At 38.0% G+C, this 18,754-nt stretch overlaps 3 protein-coding genes across 6 annotated transcripts; 1 reads left to right on the top strand and 2 right to left on the bottom strand.

The window, feature by feature from the left end:
- The first annotated feature begins 747 nt into the window (after nt 1-747).
- On the top strand, nt 748-12,670 carry LOC121787044 (ubiquitin C-terminal hydrolase 12-like). Of its 4 annotated transcripts, none has more exons than XM_042185645.1 (32): nt 748-922; nt 1,294-1,381; nt 1,612-1,765; nt 1,930-2,087; nt 2,592-2,857; nt 2,965-3,183; nt 3,278-3,386; nt 3,465-3,580; nt 4,647-4,745; nt 5,182-5,291; nt 5,395-5,469; nt 5,732-5,810; nt 5,887-6,033; nt 6,122-6,202; nt 6,284-6,403; nt 7,182-7,304; nt 8,096-8,173; nt 8,291-8,379; nt 8,470-8,578; nt 8,713-8,781; nt 8,875-8,985; nt 9,423-9,478; nt 9,579-9,759; nt 9,869-9,970; nt 10,054-10,125; nt 10,394-10,459; nt 10,793-10,858; nt 11,362-11,448; nt 11,533-11,649; nt 11,757-11,831; nt 11,956-12,042; nt 12,201-12,670. In XM_042185645.1, exons 1-32 carry the CDS (start codon nt 893-895, stop codon nt 12,240-12,242), a joined length of 3,381 nt encoding a protein of 1,126 aa, XP_042041579.1. In that variant the 5' UTR covers nt 748-892; the 3' UTR covers nt 12,243-12,670. The 4 variants fall into 4 exon arrangements, with proteins under 4 accessions (XP_042041579.1, XP_042041581.1, XP_042041580.1 ...); XM_042185647.1 differs by having other exon boundaries at nt 1,297-1,381; XM_042185646.1 differs by having other exon boundaries at nt 749-922; nt 9,579-9,756.
- Nucleotides 12,671-13,609: 939 nt separating this feature from the next.
- On the bottom strand, nt 13,610-14,662 carry LOC121786938. The gene has a single exon (XM_042185531.1). The coding sequence runs from the start codon at nt 14,660-14,662 to the stop codon at nt 13,610-13,612; it is 1,053 nt and encodes a 350-aa protein (XP_042041465.1).
- Nucleotides 14,663-16,540: 1,878 nt separating this feature from the next.
- LOC121786365 (cytochrome P450 94C1-like) lies at nt 16,541-18,497 on the bottom strand. The gene has a single exon (XM_042184981.1). It carries the CDS (start codon nt 18,287-18,289, stop codon nt 16,832-16,834), a length of 1,458 nt encoding a protein of 485 aa, XP_042040915.1. The 5' UTR covers nt 18,290-18,497; the 3' UTR covers nt 16,541-16,831.
- Nucleotides 18,498-18,754: the final 257 nt, after the last annotated feature.

An 18,754-nucleotide genomic window follows, 5' to 3' on the forward strand; every position in this document is an offset into this window, starting at 1 on the left:
CTACAACTAATTACCTATATTCATTAAATTATTTACAACTTATATCATTATTGATCATCATTATAAATTAGAGTAAGAATCGATTTTGGTCCTAAACATATGATCAAAATACGAATTTGCCCCAAAACATTCACATTTTAAAAAATGGGTTCACAACAAATGAAAACGTCGCCGAAGTACCGTAAAAAAACTAACGGTCAATGCTAATTGCACAGTGCCATGACATTAGTTTTTTCTGACGGAACCGTAAAAAAAGAACCACTCCGACAAAGATTTCATTTTGTTATGGGTATGTTTTTCAAAAAGTAAAGTTTTTGGACTAAATTCATATTATAGTCATATGTTTAGACCAAAATTGACATTTACGTGAGTCTCATTATCCACTAATAACGTGAGTCTCATTATTCACTAATACTATTTTAATTATCATTATACTCCTCTTTCATACTTTATTAATTGTGTATTAATTTTCGTGATATTTTAAATGTATATATTTTTATGATAGTATTAACTTAGATATGGAGTATACAGTAATATCAATAATTGATGAAGAGATTAAAGTCATTAAAGTCTTAAAATCACATCAAACTCACACCGTCGACAATTCCAAAGTTTTATCTGATTGACCAAAATGCCCTCATACTGTTATTCATTACACGTCGCGATTTTGTTGGCTAATTTCCCAATCCCCATTTTGCCCCCTTCAATTGCAAAAATACCCAAATGATCCCTATCGAATGTCGAGACGAGACCCATCACTCAGAAATCCGTCAGACCTTTCATCTTTCTCTCTCTAACTCCCGCTTTCTCTCTCCTCTGTCTCCCCCCCTCCTCCCCTCTCTCCCCTAACAACCTGCATAGTATCGATCCGTCGGCTGCTGTCTCTCCAGCCATGACGATGATGACTCCTCAGCCGTTGGATGTAACTCCACTATCTTATTCACTCTCATTTTTCCTTAGTTGCTCATTTCCGGCTTTCTATCATTTCCGTGGTCCATTGCTGTGTGTGTTCATGCATATTAGCAATTTGTTTGCATTTTCTCCAAATTCATACCTTTTGCCGCAAGTTTAGGTGTTTGTATGGTGTGTGGGGGCTGAATGGTTGGATCAACTAGGGTTTTGCGTGAGCGAGAAAGGAGGTTTAAGCTAGTTCAATTTGAATTTATTGTAATTGTGCTGATTTAGTGCAAATGATTGAATTCGAGATTTCGACTTCTGGAATGAAGCCTAATTTTTGCTGGATCAAGATCAAGTTCATTTCTTTCTCATTTCTTTTTTGCTTCTGGACTTTAGCAGCAGGAAGATGAAGAGATGTTGGTTCCACACTCAGATTTAGTTGAAGGTCCTCAGCCTTTAGTCGAAGGTCCTCAGCCGATGGAAGGTGCTTCACTCTGCTACACTATTGTAATTGTTGATGTCTGTTTATAAGATGGAAGCATGCATAAATGCTAAATACTGCCGTGATTTGGTCTTTTGAGTTTTATGTATTGGTTACATATGGCTATGCCATTGTTGGATTCTTCATTTTTTATGATTTATAAGCAAAACTTCTGATTCTGTCTTTGTTTTACTCGAGTGTACTAAAATTAGTAGCTTTTTATAATTTCCTAGTGGCACCGGCCGACAATGACAACACGGGAAGTGTGGAGAATCAGGGAAATGAAGAGCCACAAGCATCACGTTTCACGTGGACAATTGAGAACTTTTCTCGACTGAATATGAAGAAGCTATATTCTGATGTCTTCACTGTCGGGAGTTATAAATGGTAATTTTTTTGAATTTCGAATATGGCCTCATTCATGATTCATTTACGCTCACGTGTTGGTGGCATCCAAAGAATGAATTTTATTATGTCTGTTAGAGCTACTTAGCACTTTATTATTATGGAAAGCAACTTGATTGCCTTTTGACACGAGTTTCCTTCTGCAGGCGCGTGCTTATTTTCCCGAAGGGAAACAATGTGGACTTCTTGTCGATGTATTTAGATGTGGCCGATTCGGCTACCTTGCCCTATGGGTGGAGTAGATATGCTCAGTTTAGCTTGGCTGTAGTCAATCAAATGCATAACAAACTTACAGTGAAGAAAGGTATACCCAAGAATTAGATCTGTTTTGATGCAATTATGTAGCTAAAGCTTGATATGTAATTATGTATTGAGACTCAAAATAGAGACTTTCATGTGTCTGTATATATATGATCATAATATAGGTTTTTAAATAAATATCTCTTCATTGATTCATGGTATAGGTCCTGTATTGGATGCTGCCAGCTTGTAAACTAGAAGGCAAAAAATCTAGAGTTACCCTGATACTTTTCCTTCTATATACATGGCAATCAAGATACTGATTTTTGTAAATCGTGCTTAAAAGATTCTCAGTTATGTACATGACTTTTATTACAAAAATCTCTTCTAAACATTTTAGTTGATTGTATTATTGGCCTCACAATTCGCTGATTTCACTTTGAGTGAGTACATTGGCTATAAAATGTTGAAAAAATTAATGCTGTCTACATTCTGTCACTTGGTAAAGCATTTGCTACCTAAATCATGATTGTTGTGATTTATTCTTCCTTTGTTTGGGGCTCTGCAGACACACAACACCAGTTTAATCAAAGGGAGAGTGACTGGGGTTTCACATCTTTCATGCCTCTCAGTGATCTTTATGATCCCAACAAGGGGTACCTCATGAATGATACCTGTTTAGTTGAAGCCGATGTTGCTGTACGCAAGGTTATTGACTACTGGGCATATGACTCAAAGAAGGAGACAGGTTATGTTGGGCTTAAGAACCAGGGGGCAACTTGTTACATGAACTCTTTGCTGCAGACTTTGTACCATATTCCTTATTTCAGAAAGGTTATTTAAGTTTGCAATTTATCTAGTTCTGAATGACCAATATTTAATTATTCAAGGCCATTATTAGAGAAGTATGGTGAAGCCTTACTTTAAACATGTTATATCAGGCCGTGTATCACATGCCAACAACGGAGAATGATATCCCTACTGGGAGTATCCCTTTGGCTTTACAGAGTTTATTCTATAAGCTCCAATACAATGACACCAGTGTAGCTACAAAAGAATTGACTAAATCATTTGGATGGGACACTTATGATTCATTCATGCAACATGATGTTCAAGAACTTAACAGAGTTTTATGTGAGAAGCTTGAAGACAAGATGAAGGTACTGAAAATTCTGACACAACAGACCTCCTTCAAGATTCTTTTCTGTACTTATAAGGTCATTTTGGACTTCATTTTTTTCTTTTACTGGACAGGGTACTGTTGTCGAAGGGACCATACAAAAGTTATTCGAAGGCCATCATATGAATTATATTGAATGTATTAATGTGGACTTCAAATCAACAAGAAAAGAGTCATTTTATGGTATTATTTCGTTCTGAGGATGGCCTTTGTCTTTTAATAGAGATGACTTTATTTTAACAGTTGTTCTTGTGGGTGCAGACCTTCAACTTGATGTAAAAGGTTGCAAGGATGTTTATGCTTCATTTGACAAGTATGTGGAAGTAGAATGCCTTGAAGGAGATAACAAATACCATGCCGAGGAACATGGTTTGCAGGTATGTAATTCCTCTACTAGATAATGATGTAGTTTAGCTATATCTATATTATGTATTTTGAAGGTTGATAACTGCAAGAAGATCTCTGTGCTGCATGATAATCTAGACCTGACTCGGAAAGTTACATTTCCATAAATTGAAGTTTTTGAAGGAATGTTAATCTGTCTTGTGTCAACTATTTATTGAGAATAGTTCAACAGTCTATAAATGTAAAAAGCTTTTGAAATAGTCATACATCTATGGAACTCTGGCCTTCTTCTTGTGATTAGTCATGCACATAGTCAATGTCAATGTGACTGGTGCCTCCAATGTATGATGTTATAATAGTCCTGCAATTTATGGGTCGGGATAAGTGAATTTTGATTGAGAGATTGTTAATGAATTTCGACAACATATTTATAACAGTAGACCTTGTGGTTTGTAAAGCTCTGAACTCTGAAGTCGTCTGCTCAGACAGATCTTTAAGGATACACTGCATATCGTAGGAACCTGTCTGGGTTATGTTACGGTGGAGGAACAAGTTGTCTTTGTTTCGTTTTATTTAGAGATATGGCATGGCTATCAAGCAAGTTTATAGTGTTCAACAGATAAAAGTGTATTGACATTATGGGAGGTGCATGCTGTCTTTTGCATTGATAAAGCAATCAATCTGTACTTGACTTTGACAAGTGAAGTAATTTGTGGACTCGTTGTGATGATGGCTACGCCTGCAGTCCAAGGAACAGGTCATCATTGGAAGGAAATCTTGTTAGGTTGGTCTAATAGCAACAAGATCGTGGGGAACAAAAATTTCTTTTCATTAGAGGAAGACTTTCATTATTCTGTTTGAATGTCATTTCAGACGGCGTCGTAAATTATGGTAGTCATGACAGATGCATTCTTTTTCATTAGATGCAGCAGTGATTAACCAATCACAATTCACAAGTATATGAAAATTTAGTTAGCTTTATTTAGGATTTACAGTTTCTGTATGCTTTTATTCGTATTCGTTATGATAATTGATGCATTGTTTCTTCTACACAAGCTTTTCTCTACATATTAATTAAATTCTTTATTTGAATATTAGGATGCCAAGAAGGGTGTCTTGTTCATTGACTTTCCACCAGTTCTACAGCTTCAGTTAAAGCGATTCGAGTATGATTTTATGAGAGATACAATGGTGAAGGTTAGTGGCTCACACCATAAACTTCTTCATCTTAAGAGTGGATTTTCACAAGTGCTTCCACAAGATCCAATTTTCTTTTGCCAAATATAATTGTTCTTGCTTCAAATCTCTTTCATGATATCGAAATTGTGCTTATACTGAGATGATGATGCTGAATTTGTTCAACTGTTACACACTGTCCCAATCAGTTGTCGTGTAAATTTATTCTGGCCTCAGTTTGATCCCTTATGCCGGTGGCTCATTTTGCTACAGCTCCTCAATGTAGACGAGAAAAAAAAAACCATTTGACCTTTCCAGCTTGGTTTACATAACTAGTGTATGCATAATCAATATTTTTTCCTAATACAACTTTCGTTTCAGTGCTTCATGGTTTATGTCTGATGATCTTTAAGTGAAAATTAGGTTTTGAATCCATTGTAATTTGTCACTGATGCAGATAAATGACCGCTATGAATTTCCATTAGAGCTTGATCTGGATAGAGATAATGGCAAATATTTATCACCCGATGCTGATAGGAGTGTACGGAACCTTTACACGCTTCATAGGTGATTGGACCCCTTTATATTTATGTCTACCCTCACATGTTCTTCTGTTATACCTTTGACCATAAGCTGAAGAATACTTGTCTTGCTTGTTTCATGTCAACAGTGTCTTAGTTCATAGTGGTGGGGTGCATGGTGGACACTATTATGCCTTCATCAGGCCAACTCTTACTGATCAATGGTAGGTCTCAATACTTTTGAAGAATCTATTATCCCTTTCTCTTGTTCGTCCCTTCATATATTTACACTTAGATATGCATGGATACTGAATGGTTTGGAGCTTACCAGTTCCATTGTGATGATCACTGCACTAAGACATGCAATTATTTGTTACATTGAATGAGTTTACTTGGTCTTGCCTTATGCTCAGTCTCATCTTGCCATTGTATATTGCATATGCACTTTTGTGCTGCTTCCTGATGGTTTACTTTTGCACTCTTCAGGTATAAATTTGATGACGAGAGGGTCACCAAAGAAGATGTGAAAAGGGCACTAGAAGAGCAGTATGGTGGCGAGGAGGAGGTGATATATCTGCCTTTTGATATTTATCCTCTCAAACTCTCTATTGTAGTGGTACTTATGGTCATTTACATTACAGTTGCCACAGACAAATCCTGGTTACAATAACACTCCTTTCAAATTCACCAAATACTCGAATGCGTACATGCTTGTGTATATACGAGTGAGTGACAAGGACAAAATAATCTGTGATGTGGATGAGAAGGACATTGCTGAGCATCTTAGGGTAATATTTATGTTTTATACATCTACCATTTCTTAAGGTAATTTTTTCATACTCTTACCTGAAACTTGACATGCCCTACTTAAACCAGATAAGACTGAAAAAGGAACAAGAAGAAAAGGAAGATAAGAGAAGATACAAAGCACAGGCTCACCTTTACACTATTATAAAGGTTATTTTTCTCAACTGGCATTCTCATGTAGACTTTACTTTCTTATTCTTGAAATGGATTGCTGAAGCATTTCCAATGCAGGTTGCTCGAGATGAGGACCTGAGGGAACAAATTGGAAAGGATATCTATTTTGACCTTGTTGATCATGATAAAGTCCGCAATTTCCGAATCCAGAAACAGATGCCTTTTAACCTTTTCAAGGTACTTTCTCTTTTGGTTGAAATTAGGGAAATAGTTGTTACCCTAAATGTAGCTTGTTGTGTGATGAAAAATATTATTCTTTGATAATTCCTATGCTTGGGATTACTGGATGAAGTGAAACAGTTCAATTATAGTTCCTTGATGCTCTGGTCAGTCGTAGTGATTCTATTGGTATTTCAGTAAATCAACAGTGATACTGAATCTACTGATAAATGATGTAATTATGCACAAATTGAGATCATTTGTTACTTCTGGATCTAAATTTGGTGATGGCAGGTAAGATTGCTTGGAGAGAAAGGTGCTAATTTTAACTTACCTAGGATAACACCTGCGAGATGGAATGCATTTGGAAATAGTATGCTTCATCTTCAACTATTCCTAGTAAAAACATTAAATGCTACACTACAGCAATCCACTTAGAAATTTATCGATGAGTCATTCATGAAATTATTATTAATAATAACCCGTTCTAAGGAATGCATGTGCAAGCTTTAATGATGCTTAAAATTAGAAAGATTTATTTTTCCAAAAATCCTGGGTTGATGCTTCAATTTGTCAAGATTTTGCACAGAGCTGATGGTAAATTGGTATTCCTGGTTGTTATTACTCTTTTCCGTCACATTTGGTTCTTTACTGCAACACACATATTCCCCTTTCTGACTCTGTGCATGTGCATATTTATTTCCTTTTCCTTTTGATTCATCTCAACATGATGAAGCATTTTTCATGTTTCTTGTGAAAGTACAGGTCTCACTTATGTCTATGCTTATTTTTGTAGGAGGAGGTCGCCAAAGAACTTGGTATACCTGTTCAATTTCAGCGCTTTTGGATATGGGCAAAAAGACAAAACCATACTTACCGCCCAAACAGACCATTGACACCCCAGGAGGAAGCTCAAACGGTAATTATGTTAGCTATGTTACTTATCTGTATTTTATTTATATGGGTAGTTCCCATTTTGATGGTGCTTGGGGCACTCGTCGATAGCATTTATGAAAACTAAAATGTCACAATAGTTGTGCACTACGTACTTTTAGATGGGTGGCCTGCTTATATCTACTTCTCTTTGTTTTTTCTTTATGATGCCGTTGGCAAGCCTTATGTCAATTATAATTCTTGAGGCATTGAGTGTTTTATTTGGCTTCTCTAAGTTAATTCTTGTTTGTTTCTTTGTTGTGCATTTGGGAGGTTGTAGAGGAATAGGGATGGAGGAGATAATTTAACAGTTTTCTCACATTAGAATTTAGAAGGTGTATTTGTTAAGAATCAGCGGTCCTTTTTTTCAAAAAGAAAATGTTCCCTATTTAATCAATGAGACATCGAATGATTTTGTACAGTTGTACTTCCTGTTTGTGTATGATTGGTGATGCTTTGTTTCCAACTATTGTCATTAGAAGGTGTACTTGTTAAAAATAACAGTCCTTTTTTTATGAAGGAGAAAAGGTTCCCTATTTAATATGAGACATCAAGTGATTTTGTACTATTTTTGCTTCCTGTTGTGTATATGATTGATGGTGCTTCGTTTCCAACTATCGTCTTAGGCTTTCTGTACGCAGTAACTTTCATTCCCAGTTGGTTTTAGCTTTCCTAATCTTATTTATTTGATTGATGCGTCTTCGATTCCTGTGACTCAGTCAGAATGCTTAAAAGTGGCATCTTGTTTATTTTCTTTTTCATGCTTATGCTGTGCAGGTAGGAACACTGCGGGAAGTATCAAATAAAGCCCATAATGCAGAATTGAAGTTGTTCTTGGAAGTGGAGCGTGGACCGGTATATCTTTTGCCAATAAAGAAATAATATACACTACTACTTCGTACATGTTTATTGATATATTGTAGGTATTTCAGTTCTCCTATTCAATGTGAGTTGACTGTTTTCAAATTATAGGATTTACAACTGGTTCCTCCCCCAGAAAAGATTAAGGAAGACATACTACTATTCTTTAAACTCTACGATCCCCATAAAGAAGAGCTCCGGTACAACACACTCAACAAAAACGTACTGCATCATTTTAACTTCTAAGAATTCTGCCTGCTAATATGATCATTGAATCATTCTTTTTCCAGATATGTTGGCAGGCTTTTTGTAAAAAGTACTGGCAAGCCTCTTGAGATCCTAATGAAGCTGAATGAGCTTGCTGGGTTTGCTTCAGATCAAGAAATCGAACTCTTTGAGGTATGTTGTGTCACTATACAATAGTTCACATCTGGATTGTTCTGTTGGACAATATGATGTTACACATAAGACAAACATGTAGTATTATTTTTCTTGATTTATAATTCACGGAACATTATTTCCAATGTCTACAGGAAATCAAATTTGAGCCATCTGTTATGTGTGAACGCCTTGATAAACGAGCTTCATTTCGTTTCAGTCAGGTATTCTCTATTTTATTTACTATAAATAACTTGTATGTGGCTCTTTGTGTACCATATGCTAACTCTCTTTGTCTCTCTCTCACGCACACACAGATTGAAGATGGGGACATTATCTGCTTCCAGAAATGGCCACCCCCTGAAACCGACGAGCAAGTTCGGTTTCCTGATGTTCTTTCTTATCTGGAATATGTGAAAAATCGCCAGGTTGACAATACTCCCCCTCCCCTGTCCCTCTACTGAGTTTTGGGATTTTTTCTTAAGAAATAATTAATGAAATGTGCTGTTACTCAAGCTTTCCATCTTTAATTAATTGCTGCCAAAAAATGCTCGGATCATTTACTGTCAATATCACTTTGTGTTTTTTTCATTCACTCCCTTCCGTTCTCTTTTCAACTGCTTCTTGGCAAACTTCATTTTACTATAATTTTATGTCAACTCTCAACTCCACCCCATTTCATTGTTGAGGTGTTGGTTGTACCAACTTGGGTATGTTTTCTTAATATTATATGGGACTTTTGACGGAAACTGATGTACATGTGCGAAAAGCTAGTCCTGGAAGTTCTTGTGCGCAACTATTATTTGCACCCTTTGACCTTTTCCCCTTTACCTCTGGACCTCAATGTGTGGTTCAACTCTGACAGATTGTCCATTTTCGAGCTTTGGAGAGGCCCAAGGATGATGAATTTTGTTTGGAGTTGTGAGTACTATCTGATATCACTTATCGACTCTGTTTCATCTAATTAGTCAGAACCATTTTTGAGATAAATGTGTATAACCATTTTTGACTTAACGTACAGGGCAAAGAATCACACTTATGATGATGTTGTGGAACGAGTAGCCCAGCACCTTAGCTTGGATGATCCATCTAAAATCCGGCTTACTCCTCACAATTGCTACTCCCAGCAACCAAAGCCCAATCCTATCAAATATCGATCAGTTGATCATTTGATAGACATGCTTGTCCACTACAATCAGGTGGTTCTATTTTGCTCATTCATGGGCCAATTGTGAGCAGAGAGTATGCAAGCATTCTTCTGTGTTGTGCAATACTATTACTGATCACAGATAATTTACTGGGTTGTGATAGATATCGGATATACTCTATTATGAAGTCCTGGACATCCCTCTTCCAGAGTTGCAGTGCCTGAAAACTTTAAAGGTTGCGTTCCATCATGCAACAAAAGATGAGGTACTAAAACTGCCCTACCCTTGAAAATTTCTGTTAATCTGAATCCTATAAATCATTGACATGTTTCTTATGTTTTTTCTCAGGCTACAATCCTTAATATTAGGTTGCCTAAACCTAGCACTGTTGGAGATGTTCTCAATGAAATTAAAACAAAGGTAAGCTTGGTTCTCCGCAAGTTGTAGTCAATTATGTAAACATGGAGCTGCTTTGTGTTCAATGAATGCCCCATGATGTAAGAGAAGTAAGGGTAAACATTTAATTTAACAGGTCATGAAACCGATTCGTCATTAATACCTTCACTGCTATCTGGAGTGTTTTCTGTTTAACATTTTATAGCAAGTTTCCTTGGTGTTGAGTACAAGAAAGTGAGAGTATATCATGAGCAGCTTGATGATGTCTGACATCCTTTTCATCTAATGATAGGTAGAGTTGTCTCAACCAAATGCTGAACTTAGACTGCTTGAAGTTTTCTATCACAAGATTTACAAGGTAATGTTCTCTATTGTGACATTCTTTTTTCTGAACAGAACTGCTGTGACATTCTCATCTTTTGATGTTTGTAAATGCCACTTTGGAATTTACTTTGTTTTCATACTAGGGATTGGACATTTCTGCTTGAGGATTTTGTTTTTCATTATCTTGTGATTTCGGTTGGAACAAAATGTCAAATGTGATCTTGTGACGTCTTGTACACTAACCTGTTTATGACATTGACGTCTGTTCACTATCTTGTTAGAAGTTATGATTTGTGTGTCCTTAGATCACAAAACTACATTTACGTCCTAGACTCGTAATCCACATGCTGCTCTCTTCGTTTTACAGATTTTCCCTACACATGAGAAGATTGAAAATATAAATGATCAATACTGGACGTTACGTGCAGAGGAGGTATCTTTTCTCAAAATATTTTGTTGTTGACACTGCTATATTTGTTTGTACTCTTATATGGTTTTGAATTATACAAATCAACGAATGCCAGACGTGCTGTGACAACAGTCCAAGATGTAAAAAACATAAGTATTTTTTAATCATATTAGTGGAAAGTGGTATTCGGTTCCGAGTTATAAGACCATACATTACATATTACGGTTTTGGTTGGTTTGTTTTATCTTATTACTCCCTCCGTCCCCAAAGAATATGCACTTTGGGTTCGACACGGGTTTTAATGCAAAATTGGTAAAATAAGAGGGAGGTACAGAGAAAAAGTAATTAAAGTATTGTTAGTGGGGAATGGGTCCCACCTCATTAGAGGGAAAAGAGTTTTCAAAATTGGAAAGTGTATATTCTTGTGGGACGAACTAAAAAGGAAAGTGTGCATATTCTTGTGGGACGGAGGGAGTATATTTTATGTTTGTTCATCTTATAAAGCCTGTTTTCTTGCTCTATGTTAGATTCCGGAAGAAGAAAAGAACTTGGGGCAACATGATCGCCTGATTCATGTTTACCATTTCACAAAGGAGACTGCACAGAATCAAGTGGTACAATATATGTACAGGATTCTAATATGCATTATAGTATTAACATTTATATTTGTTAACTTTTTTTTGTGTGTGGTCAAACAGCAAGTTCAGAATTTCGGGGAACCTTTCTTTTTGGTCATTCATGAAGGAGAGACATTAGCTGAGGTCAAAGCACGGATTCAAAAGAAATTGCAGGTCCCAGATGAGGAGTTTTCTAAGGTACTGCCATTTGCTGTTGAACCAGTATGTTCACTTTGCTAAAGGTTTGGTTATAAAATGAGACCGGGAGTTTTCTAACTGTTTCATGTACCTTGTTAAATATTCAGTGGAAGTTTGCCTTTTTGTCATTGGGACGTCCAGAGTACCTAGAGGACTCGGACATTGTGTCGACCCGTTTCCAGGTCTTTTTTACTTTTCAAATCTTTCCTTCTTTTTTTTAGTTTTAAATTTTGGTATCGATCATGCAATTCAAGCATTTTCAATGCTAAGTACGTACACTGAGGGATTTGCAATTCTATCATCCAGAGAAGAGATGTATATGGTGCCTGGGAGCAGTACCTGGGGTTAGAGCACTCAGACACGACCCCCAAAAGGTCTTATAATGCGAGCCAGGTAATATTTTGAGACATTCTTATTCACTTTCTTCATCTATTGCTTACTACTTATCTGATTATATTGCTAAACTTTCAATTGGCAGCATCAAGTGTATAAATACAATGCATGATGGTTCATAATACATTGTTTCTTTTTGGCCTTTGAAATCATTGCAGAATCGCCACACATTCGAGAAGCCAGTAAAAATATACAATTAAGTCCTATTCCTGCTAATCTTTTATTGCGCGACTTTGATGCCACAACGAAAAGTTCTAAAATCTTCAAGCATGGATGATGTAGAAAGGTGGACAAATCACGTTGAGGGTTTCCCCCTCCCTTGACTTCACCAAGGGATCTGGTGGTCTTTTTGGTTACTATAATTATGATTACTACGACCTTCTCTTTGTTACTCGGATGGGAAGCGGAGCCTCCACTGCTATATATATATGTTTTTTTCGTGGTTGGTAGTTCTTGGACTTCTCATCTTCCCCAAATTTTCTGGTTTTGAAGTAGCAGTTGGAAAATTTTACCTTGTCATTATGTATAATTTAACAAGAGATTTTTTCCAGATTGGGCTGTAAAGTGGGTATAGTTAGGCCTTACATTTGTTTAATGCATCTTATATTGATTTTGATTTTGATTTTGATTTTGATTTTGATTTGAACCCCCTATATACCCCCTTCCCTATTGGCTCTATCTTGTGTCTGTATAAGGTAGGGTCTTCATCTGGAAAAAAGAGAATCATGTTGCTTTTAATATAGATAGTGTTTTTCCTTTGAAAAGTAATATCAAATGTTTCATCACACATACAACATCTCAAATAAAAAAACAAAAAGAGCGACTGTTCGTCTAGGACCCCAACCGGATCGCATGAGAAGGGCCAAATGACGAGCAATGCCTAGTAGAGCAGCGGTGCTGCTGTTAGGGTACACGGCACTGTAAGTCCATGCATCTCTATGGTTGCCTAGGAGCACGTATCGATGAGCTTCCTCCGATCTCTTTTTCAGTGTGAATACATGCGATATGCTTCAAAACACAAGGCCTTTTATAAAGCAAGGGCTTCATTTACATAGACTAAGCTCACGTTATTTCACCCTTGTGTCATAAGGCTGGTGATATAATGCAAATTCTAAATATTAAACAAACTCTAAACCATGATCTGAACAATTAGAAATTGTCAACAGATTGATAAAATAACAACAAATAATTTCAATACAGTGTAAACACAGCATCAACACAACATCAACCATTGATACCGTGTTGACATTTTTTGTTGCTATTATTTTGTCATCTGTTGACATTTTCTAAATGTTCAGATTATAGTTTGGAGTTTGTACAATATTTAGAGTTTGCAATTTTATTATATGTTGTTGATAATTAATTTATGTAACAATACTGTCCTGTCCGTACATAGACTTAACCAATAACTAACAACCGATTGTCAACAAATAATCACAAATTCTTATAACATTCTCACCAATAACAAATTAGAACTAATCAATCTGACATATTTCATTCAATGAACAAAATTGACCTAACAAATATATATACTAGGATGGATTATGAATTGATGATGGAGTATTAATCATGGCGAAGAAGGGAGAGTGATCCAAAACGGCGGGGGATTGATCTTGTCCATCTCTAAATCAAGAACCTCTTCAAATCTCGAATCCTCCATGCAGAAAACCCCAAAATCATGGCCTCCATAGCTATAATCCTCATCAATCCTCTCCCAATAATCATCCGTGAAATAAATCGCATTCTTCATCAATCCCACCGCCGGCACCACCGCCGTCTCATTCCCGCCCAAAAACATCGCGTAATCCCCCAAACCCTCCACGTCAGCCCACTCCCCTCCGCTGACGTCAGCCCTAAGCACCCGAAACCCCATGGTCCTGTACGGACACACCAGCGGCGCCGCCATGTAGTCCGTCAGCGTGTCCCCCTCGTACACCGCCTCCCCGTCGTACCTCACGAACTCCCCAACGTACCTCACCGCCACGATTATATCGCCTCCGGAGGCGAGCGCGAGGTACAATTGAGACGAGTAGAGATCACGCGGGAAGGCCTCCTTCGCGAGGCGCAACGATCTCGGATAAGAAGGCCTAATTATCGTGCTCTTTGTAGGAGAATCATCGTTCAAGTTCCACGACTCGACTTGCAAACCGGGGGCTAGGGCGAAGAGGGTGTTTGTTGCATCGCAGCATATGGCGTCGTAGTAGGTGTTGCTCTGGTTGGGGAGGGCATGCCACGTGGCATCGCGGTTGCGTGAGTAGGAGAGCTTGGTGGAAAGGAGGGGTGTTTGGATTGCGATGGCGGAGTAGGTGTGGGGGCGGAGGGAGGGGTCTTGGGAGAGGATGAGTTTGGTGATGTCGGGGTGGTTTTGGGGGAGGTGGATTAGGGTTTGGGAGAAGGGGTTGAAGAGGAAAGGGTTTTTTAGGGTTTGGTCCAAAAAAGCAAGCCAACCTTTGGATGAACCAATGCATTGGAATTGTGTGTTTTTGAGGGTTGGTGGGAGTTTGAGGTTGTAGGGTTTGTTGTTTTTGAAGTTGTAGAAGGAGAGGTGTTGGATTTTTTCGGTGTTTTCGTCAGCAACGGGAAGCATGAGGAATGGGGACGAAGACGAAGAAGAAGCCATTGCTTTCAGAGAGTTGATTTGGACACACAGAATTTGATCGAAATTTGAATGAGAGATCTAGTTTGAAGGATATATATAAAGAAGAAAAACTTTTAGTATTTCCTTTTGGAAACAGAATCGAATTAGGAAAGAAATTGTATTGCCTTATATTATATCCCTTTTTAATTTTCGGGATAAGATATGGTAAGTTTGTTGGAATATTAAAATATAAACTTGATTTTGTAAATATCTAGATATTATATTTTTGGTAGAGTATATCTAGATTTTTATGAAGAAAAATCTAGATATAAAATATTAAAGAATCTAGTAGAAAATTCTAGAATAGGAAATGAATGCCTATAAATATGGCATAGTTGTACCATTTTCACAAGTTGAAAGAGTTGAGAACTTGAGAGAGTTTGAAAAATTAAGTGTCCTTAGTTTTCCCCTATTACCTCTCCTAAACCATTTCTCATATATTCCACTCATTCTCCTCTCAAATATTTCTTTCAAACTAAATATTCATAATACCGACATATTAAAGTATAAGCATAAGAGCATCTGCAACGGTGAGCACAAGCTCACCGTCCGTCCTTGCCGCTGGCACGGACGTGTTTTATGCATAGAGCACGTCCGTGCCGGCGAGTAGGGCGACGTGGCGTGTTTCTATTGGCCGTTGGCATTTTTTTTTTCTTTTTTTTAAAAAAAATCAAAAATAATACCAAAAATAAAAAAAATATATATTTTCGGATTCCCAAAAATATAGCCGTTTTATTACCGTTTTTTTGAAATTTTTTTGAATTTTTTTAAAAAAATTGTATCCCAAAAACCATCTATAAATACACACATTCACCATCCATTTGGACGAAATTCGGTCACTTATGAATTTAATTATGTAATTTTTTATTTTTAGGATTTTAATTATGTAATTTTTATTTTTTAAGATTTTAATTATGTAATTTTTATTTTATTTATAATTTGTAATATTATTTCAGTTTTTTTAAAGAATTTTAATATTATGGAAATGTTTTTATTTAAATTGAATAATAGAATGGTGGGACCCTTGTGCTCGTCCTTGCGGAAGAGCACGGTTGTGGGTGTTGCTCTCTTGCCTAAGAGCAGGCAGAAAAAGTGAGGCCGGGACCACAACCGTGCTCGTTGGCAAGAGCACGGTTGTGGGTGCTTAAAGTTGTTTTCAAACAATAAAATTGTACCTTTCATTTCAATTATTTGTGTCAATATATGAAATAACATACACCTTTTTTCTTTTTCTTTAATTTCCTTATTAAATTATGTGACTGCATCCCCAGTACATTACATCCCCAGTTAATTTTATCAGTCTATTTTCCAGTATTCGCCACCATATATGTGCGTGTGATGTTTATAATTTATAATGCCCAAAACATTAATTAAGTTACCACATATTAAATTGAGATAAAATAATATTCAAGTGGAAAATAGGTAAAACATAAACTTTCAAGTGCATTGACGAGGATATATATTAATTATTTGTTATGTATTTATCTGAAATCCTTCAACGTGCGAACCACATGTTTTTTAATAGTACTAATTAGTTAGGCGAGGGGTGTTCAGTTGCGAAGATTAAATCCCATGATTAAATATGTATTCTGTTTGGTTCATAAGATTGAACCCTATCACTTAATCCTAGATGGATAATCTAATGATAATTAGTCATAGCCCCCTCCAACTAAAATAATCCCACAACTTAATCGTAAATGGATAGTCTCATGATATTAGTCATGGCAACCGAACTCCACCTAACAATATTAATTAATTCCTCGCTAAAAAGAATAGTTGTTGCACATATATACACCTGACTAAACTAAAATGATGGAATATTCAACAAAAATGATTATATATCATCACCTACATCAACGGTACATATAGTCATATATCCATAACATTATGAAAAGTAAATGACGATTAGACATCATAATACAAGATCTAGACAGCCACTAGTGCATACACTATGTAATGGCTTCCCACAAGTATGTAGTACATGTAGTACATTGATATGAATTAAATGGGACCTAAAATGATTATCAATCAATACTAATCAACATGATCAATAGTAGTAATTGTTAAGGACATTCATAATTACATTACTAGAATAAAGCCCTACCGTATGAACATGATAACTTTAACAAATGGTCTATGGACTAGCATGGTTCACCGGCGATGCACCAAGACCGGCAAGCCGTCACGATAGGTGGCTGTGAGGCCGGGCGAGAACACTGGGACCGGGCAGTAGTCGATTAGCTCGACACGATACTCTCTTAACAAGGTGAGTGCAACGCTTTCCACCTCTAGCAGCGCCATTTCTTTCCCTAGACAAACCCTAACTCCGCCTTGAAACACCGGATACTTATAAGGGTTTTCTTGGCAAAAAAGCTTGTCTCGCAACCATCTCTCTGGCTTGAAATCCGCCCAATCCGGCCCCCAAATTTCCTCAATACGCCCCATCGCGTAAGGGTGGTACGTAACCCTAGTGCCCTTTTTCACCGGGCTTCCATTAGGCAAAACGTCGTCTTCTAGGCAAAATTTCGAATCGAATTGCACTGGTGGGTACATTCTCATGCTCTCATGGACGGCCGCACGAAGATAGTGAAGCCCTCTCATCTCCTCGTAGCCCGTGATCTTCGTATTCCCCACTCCTATCACCCTATCCGCCTCCTCCAGTATAGCAGCCCCCACCTCGGGGTGGCGGGCTGCCAACCAAAAAAAGCTGGTCAGGGCGGACCCCACAGTGTCCCTCCCTGCCAGTAGGAAGTTGACTATTATGTCCCTCAGATACGTCTCGTCGCTCACACTCTCCATGAACCTCGACAGAAGGTCCCTCCGGCCGGAGAATCCGAACCTCCGCCGCTGCCGGATCACCTCCTTCGCCAGAGCATCGATATCCGCGACCGCGCGACGCAGCTGCCTCTCGCTCCCAACGTCCAGCCACCGCTTGGCCCTCCACACGAGCGGCGACACCGCCATCGCCCGCTCGGCCGACAGCCGCGACGCAACGTCGAACGACGCCGCGAAGTCCGACAGCGGCAGCGAGAGCTCCAGGCACGCGGGGTCCACCCCGAAGGAGAATCGACAAATGCAATCAAAGGAGAATCTCCGGAAAACATCCTGCAAATCCAAAACCCCTCTCTCTCTAGAGACCGAATCCATCACTGGAATCAGCCGGCGGTGGATCTCTCGATCGACGACCTCGAGGGCGTACGCGCGCAGGGAGGCGCGTGCGAGCTCGAGGCCGGCCATCTTGCGCTGGAAGCGCCACGTGTCGCCGTCGGCGTTGAAAATGCCGCGGCCTAGGAAATCGGCGAGGAGGGAGGAGAAGGGCTTCCCTTTGGGGAAGTTGTGGAACCTGGTTTGGAGGATGTACTCGACGTTGACGGGGTTGGCGGTGATGACGTTGTTGATGACGTGGATGTGGACGGTTTGCGACGGCGAGGATTGGAGGAGATGGGTGTACCAGTCGCAGAGGTTCGTGAACCGGCTGCGCCACCGCGAGTCGACGTAGGATTGGCAGATGGTGCAGCTGCACCAACCTCTACTTAGTCTCGTGATTATGGAAATGTATAGGATAATTACGAGAGCTAAAGAGAAGAACAATATGATTGAGGAATCCATGGATTTTGAGGAAGTTTAATTTAGTAGGAAAAATGAGGAATGATCAATTGAGGTAAGAAGAGGTGTTTCTTTCTTTTATTTGTGAGGTTTTTTCTATTGATTGAAGTGAGACTATATTGACACCAATATTATATATGGAAATATATACTCCTTGTAATTAGTTATGTGATTCTTCTATACTAAGGTCCACTTGCTAATAATTGATTCCAGTCGACATGGATGAGGATAAATGCTATATATAGAATCAAATTTTGAATTAATTTACAAAAGGAGTTTTAAGAGGGTTAATAATTGAATTTATCTTAATTTAGTGAATTATTAATTATTTCCGATTTTTTTATAATATTTGTAACTTTTTTCAAACCTTTTGCTAGATCATCTTCGACTTAGGTATGTTATGTTACACATCAATATATTTAATTGACTAAAATCATCTTTAGTTGTCGATCAACGCAAGATATATCA

This window comes from Salvia splendens, chromosome 22, assembly GCF_004379255.2.
Source record: "Salvia splendens isolate huo1 chromosome 22, SspV2, whole genome shotgun sequence".
NCBI classification, from domain to species: Eukaryota; Viridiplantae; Streptophyta; class Magnoliopsida; order Lamiales; family Lamiaceae; genus Salvia; species Salvia splendens.